The 5,730-nt window shown below is 38.5% G+C and overlaps 1 protein-coding gene across 2 annotated transcripts in view; it reads left to right on the top strand.

Moving 5' to 3' along the window:
- The window catches only part of Shc4 (SHC adaptor protein 4), a 123,944-nt gene extending 118,713 nt beyond the window's left edge, over window positions 1–5,231 (top strand). Inside the window, exon 11 of one of the 2 annotated variants that reach the window (XM_074065907.1) lies at window positions 1,733–5,231. In XM_074065907.1, the coding sequence (XP_073922008.1) occupies window positions 1,733–1,885 (153 nt within the window). In that variant the 3' untranslated portion in view covers window positions 1,886–5,231. The remainder of the gene's footprint in view (window positions 1–1,732) is intronic. The other variant, XM_020160548.2, reaches the window with a different exon arrangement.
- The last annotated feature ends 499 nt before the right edge of the window (window positions 5,232–5,730 follow it).

The following is a 5,730-nucleotide window of genomic DNA, read 5'->3' as shown; positions in this document are numbered from 1 at the left end:
GCCAATGTGGGTAGGGTTACAGATGTTAACATCTTTAAGGCTGGCCAGTACTATGAATGAATGAAAGTGGGAAGATGATAGATCCAGCATAGTGTGTGGTAGGCTCTGATGAACTCAGACACTCTTATCTTGCATAAGGACAGTCACCACTCAACTCCAATGAGTTGCTACCATGCAGAGTAAGGGCCCACTGGGGCCAGATTTGATTTTTCCAAATAAGTCACAAAACCAGAGTTTTATATGAACTACCCCCATTTTCAAATCCAAATTCTTAAAAAACTCTGTGGATGACTCCCCACCTTATCCTAACTCCTAGGAAACAGTAACATCTGGTGTATTTGACCAGAGTAGCCAGTTTACAGTCTTTGCACTAGGAAGATTATTTGACATTTATATACAGGATTGACTAAGAGTGGGGAGGAGGACCAGGGACAGAGAAAGTAATTAGAGGCTTCTAGATAAAAAGCAGTGAAACCTGAACCAGAATGGTGGCAAGAGAAGTAGAGAGGGGAGACAGAACGAATTAGAATTAAGAACATAGCCTGGCAAGATTGGTGTAGGTGTGGAGTCATCTGAGAGTAAGTTGAAGCTATTGTACCTTTTCATCTGAATCCTTAAATGTGTATTTTCTAAGACTAGGGATATTCTCTTTCATAACTCCTATACAGTAATCAAACCCAGGAAATTTAATATTTACACAATATAATTATCTAATTTATAGCCCATATTCAAATTCTATTAATTATTCCAATAAGTATGTGTATATTAATATGCCAAAGCCCATATCTAGGCAGAACTCAAAGAATCCCTTGTAAGCGAGCTAACAGAATTACATAGCCAGGTACTCCCTGGCTGCATGCCTTCCCTCTTGTAGGTAGTTTCCAGATACCCTCAAAATGTGAGCACATGGGCGATTAGGTTGCCAAGCCAGTGGACCCACAGTAGATGGTAATGTATGCCTTCTGTCCATGCAAAGGGTGAGAATATGATAATAGTGGGGAGGACATTCCACAGATGGAGTCTTTGCATAGCAAAGTTGAGCTCTTTTGGCATACAGACAGTAAATTCGGTACAACAAATATTTATGGATCAGTTACTATTTATGAAGTCTGTGGGAAGGAGACATGAATGCCTATTAGAAAGGTCTGAGGAGACTTTTGGGAGGAGATAGGATTCATATTGAGATTCCAAAGAGAAGTAGGATTTCTCCAAGGGGCCTTCTTTCTATAAAGTCAGGGTAATATGGAAGCATTCTGCTTGATGGAAGATAACTGCAATCCTGGGATTCATGCCTGTACACAAACCAGCTAAATATTTAGAAATAGTGACATGATCAAATGTAATAAGCAGTAACATCACTAAGAGGCTAGTGGCAAATTTGGACTGAGTGTCAAATGTGTACCATTTTCTTAACCTGAAGGATAATTGCTGTAAAAAATGTAATGAGAGATGAGAAATTGTTTATTAAGAAATAATAAACTGGACTGGATGTGTGACTCAAGTGGGAGAGTGCCCAGTATGTAAGCACAAAACCCTGAGTTCAAACTCCGGTCCTACAAAGGAAAAAGAAAAAAAGGAAATACAGAGTTGAAAAGTACTTTATTTTTCCTTACTCAACAGAAGGTTTACCATTTTAGGGTTACATCTGTTTTGTTTTGTCCCCTGATTGTGTGTAGTTTTTCAGGAGAACTACTGTTATTTAACCTACAGATATTTGTACTTCCTTTCCAAGGTGAGGACCAAGGATCACGTGTTTGATAGTGTCGGCCACCTTATCAGGTACCATATGGATAATAGTTTGCCAATTGTCTCTTCTGGAAGTGAAGTAAGTCTTAAACAACCAGTGAGAAAAGATAACACAGGACTTTTGCATTCCAAGAAATGACAACATTGAAGCACCGTCACAGTGATTTTTCAAGAAACTCCTGTTTATATTAGGACAAAAAGATAATTCAGACTTTGTCTCTAGGCAAAATAGAGCACAAACTGTGAAGTGCATCTTTCTGAAACCATCCTGGACCAGGTCTTTTATAAAACAAAGAACTAGTGAAACATCTTCAGAAAATGAAAATTCAGAAAAGAGAAAGAGGATTGATCTATTTGAAAAGAAATTATACACATGCACGGATGTCACTTTTTAATGTCATACTGCATTGATAACAAACTAAAAGCACAATTAAAATCTCACATGCTAAAAACAACTGCTCGGGCAGTGGTATGTGCCTTTCAACTTGATAATTTGGGGACATTTTCATATGGGGGAGATTAGTCCAAGTGTCTTGATGTTCTGTAACCATAAAACCATTGCCAAAAAAGAGTTTTTTCCTGTTAAAAAAATAAGAAGCAAAGCAATTTGCCTGGTAGTTATTGACTTTATTACAGTTTCTGTTTAGTAGCATTTTTCACTGCAGTGTTAAAATAAATACAACACAGAATTCAGACTGTGTCTATGCCAGTGGAATCAATTCAGAAGCCACTGAAAAGCATTAGTCTCTTTCATTGGTCTGTTCCACTTGCTGGTTAAATGGTTGGAGGTCCAAATTCTTTGGCCTAATATTTCTCAATCTTTGCTATTTGGGCTGTTCGTATACAGCATGTGACAAACTGAAGAGGCCAAATAGGGCAGTCATTTCTGATTTATTGTATTCTCCTGCTCATCATGCCAAAAAAAAAAAAAAACTCATGAATGCATGAATTTCAAAGATGCCAAACTGGTGTTTTTCATAATCAGTATCCAAATTGGTTCTATTCTTATTGAAAGTACAGAATTTATTGGAAAGTTACAGGGAAGTTTTATTTTGATTGGCTGCCACTGAGTCATAATCTTATACCTATGTGTGTCCTAGCATCTTTTTTACATATGATCAGACAAACTGCAAAAGATAGAAAACATATTGAACAAAATAGTTGGAGAAGTCTGCCTCCTGTAAATCAACTGGTAAGCTGATAATGTAACCAAACATTGTGTAAAGAAAAGTACCATGGCTTTGAGCAAGTCTAAACCTGTCTAGATCCCAGTTTTCTTGTCTTTAAAATGAGGGAGTTGGGTAGGTGAGTTCAGAGACCCACATAATCTGAGTCTATAAAAATCAAGTTTGCCTCCATTAAAGGTCAACATTGATAAGCAGTCTGTATAGTTAAGTTTAAAATTTCAGGTTTTTCCCCCTTTGTAGTCCATATCTAAACTCTAAGGATAATTAGATCAACATTCAAATAGTTCAGACCTCAAGCCTTTCAGTATAAAACAATGAAAATTTAATTAAATGTAATGTAGGTAATGACGTGGATTTGTTTTGTTTAAAGTAATAGAAAAGTGCTTCAGTACCTTTACTTGCCTTTGCATATAAAGATATGGCCATGATTGTGGGTGTGTTTCTACAATCATTTTAACTCCATTTCATTTTGACTAAGTAGAACAAACTTAATCTTTGTGGTTATGATATATTTGGGAAGTTTTACATGAAATACTGAAAATTTATTTTGAATAGAGACCATCAGAAACCAAATACATTGAACTCTAATGATGTAAAGCCTTCTGATTTTTTTTCTGCTGCCAATGATTTCTCAGACTTGTTTCCTTGTGTACAGCTAGGAAATACTGTATTTTCATCAGTTTGTCCATGCATCTTAGTTCTTGGCCATTTTTTCTTCTTATGAAAAAAAAGAAACTTGTGCATAATCTAACCACCTTTATCAGAGACAATGCAGGGCTGTGGTCTCGGGCTGGCTAAGCAGAACATTGATGAGGTAGCAAGGAGTTCCTGATACAAATTGATGCAGAGTGCATTAATGGTACAGGTGGCACACATGGATAATCAGTGTTTGACTGTAATGGTATAGTAGTTAGGTAAGCAATTACTGCACTTACAAATACCACAGGCACAGTTCAAAACAAAACAAAAAAAGGAACTGTCTGCATGCCGTTTTAATCTCATATTCTTATCTTCATGTGTTTTAAAGTGGAAAGATTTGCCTATAAATACCTGTAAATTACTTTTTTTAAAAAATAAATGACTATTGCTTTGTGACAACTGACAATATGTGTCTGGTGTTTAGGATTTGGAAAATTTACCGTTTGTAGGATGTAGCAGGGTGCTGTCAGGCAACAGATGGCTCACTCAAATTAGGTAATTTGAGGAGAGTTTAACAAAGGGATAATTTAAGGTATAGGCAGAGTATAGGGAAGCCACAAGGGAAAAGCAGTGCTTTGGGGGCCTAAGGGAAGGGAGAGGGGAGGGATCTGGAAAAAGAGTTTTGTGCAAGGGTTGTCTTTTAGGAGCTGTGTCCTCTGTTGGCAGGATGCAACAGGCCCTAGTGACCCAACAGAGAGGTGGCTAGGTGCATTAATAGCCCGATTTTCCCCTGCTCCCTCTCTCTGATCTTCTTCTGGGATCTTCCACTGGCTCAAGTAATTTGACACAGAGTAAAGGAGCTCCTTGACGCAGTCCTGAGACAGACTCCTGGGGCCACAGAGGAGTATGAAAGACTAGAGAGAATATCTGGAAAGGCAGATGGAGTGTGTATAGGATGGAGGCACTGGCAGGGTTGTCTTGGTAGTCATAGGTCCCATCATGCTAGGACTAGGAGAGGACAGTTGGATGAATGACATGAGATCCCACATTCACAAAGGCTCTGAAATGTAAATGATGGTTGATGTTTCCAGAGACACTCTGACAATACAGAAGGGTGGCCCACAAGGATGTTGTAGCCCAGAACCCCATTGGGTCCCTTAAACCATTTCTGTATGGTTTTGCTTCTGACTCCCTGCATTGTCACTGCTCATTTGGATGACAGACTCAGGCTATGGTTTTTTTTCTGTCACCAAGAAGCAGAGGTATCTGTAACTTACTCTTTGTTCTTCCCACTGTAACTAGTGCAAGAGTATGAAAGCTCAGTACCTTTGCCTCTGTGCTGATTATCCTTCAGAGTTTTTTGTGGGATCAGGCTGAGACCAGCATTTCTCCAGAAACCACACTCTTGCTTGACCTCTTCCCATTCCCTGAACCTCTTCCTCACTCCTTTACTGTTTTTTTACGGAGGCCCTTGTTTAATAAATCTTCTGTACCTGAATGTTCACCCCAAATTTCACTTCTGGGAATCCACCCTAAGACATATGAATATTAGACAACTTTAAATGTGTCTCATTGCTGGACTACACTATGTAAGTATTGAAATACATCAATGGTTTAAGTAAATTCTATAATTTTCTTGTGAATGGTATCATTGTATTATGTTGTATTTTGTCAATATGCACAATGTATAAGCATATAAAATATACACCAATTTTATAATCTTGTTTTGATACTTCTTCCTTTTTTAATCTACTGTGTCAAGAGACAGATGATGATATGAACATCTCTAGGCATTTGGATGGGTCTGTATTCCATGTTCAAGTATAATTCTTGCAACCTGGGAAGGTGGCTTGCACCTGTAATCCTAGCTACTTGGGAGGTGGAGATCAGGAGGATTGCAGGCCAGCTTAGCAAAAAGTTAGCAAGACCCCATCTCAATCAATAAAAGCTGGGTGGTGTACTTACCATCCCAGCTATGGGGAAACATACATAGAGTGATTGTGATCCAGGCCAGCCAGGCAATAAGACCCTATTGGAAGAATAGCTCAAGCTAAAAGGGCTCAGGGTGTGGTTCAATTGGTAGAGAACCTGCCTGGCAAGCACAGGCCCTGAATTCAAGACTCTGAGCTCAAACTCCAGTACCTCAAAACAAAACAAA

The sequence above is a fragment of the Castor canadensis genome, chromosome 2 (assembly GCF_047511655.1).
Source record: "Castor canadensis chromosome 2, mCasCan1.hap1v2, whole genome shotgun sequence".
Lineage (NCBI taxonomy): Eukaryota > Metazoa > Chordata > Mammalia > Rodentia > Castoridae > Castor > Castor canadensis.
This window is presented reverse-complemented; position numbering and strand designations above follow the sequence as displayed.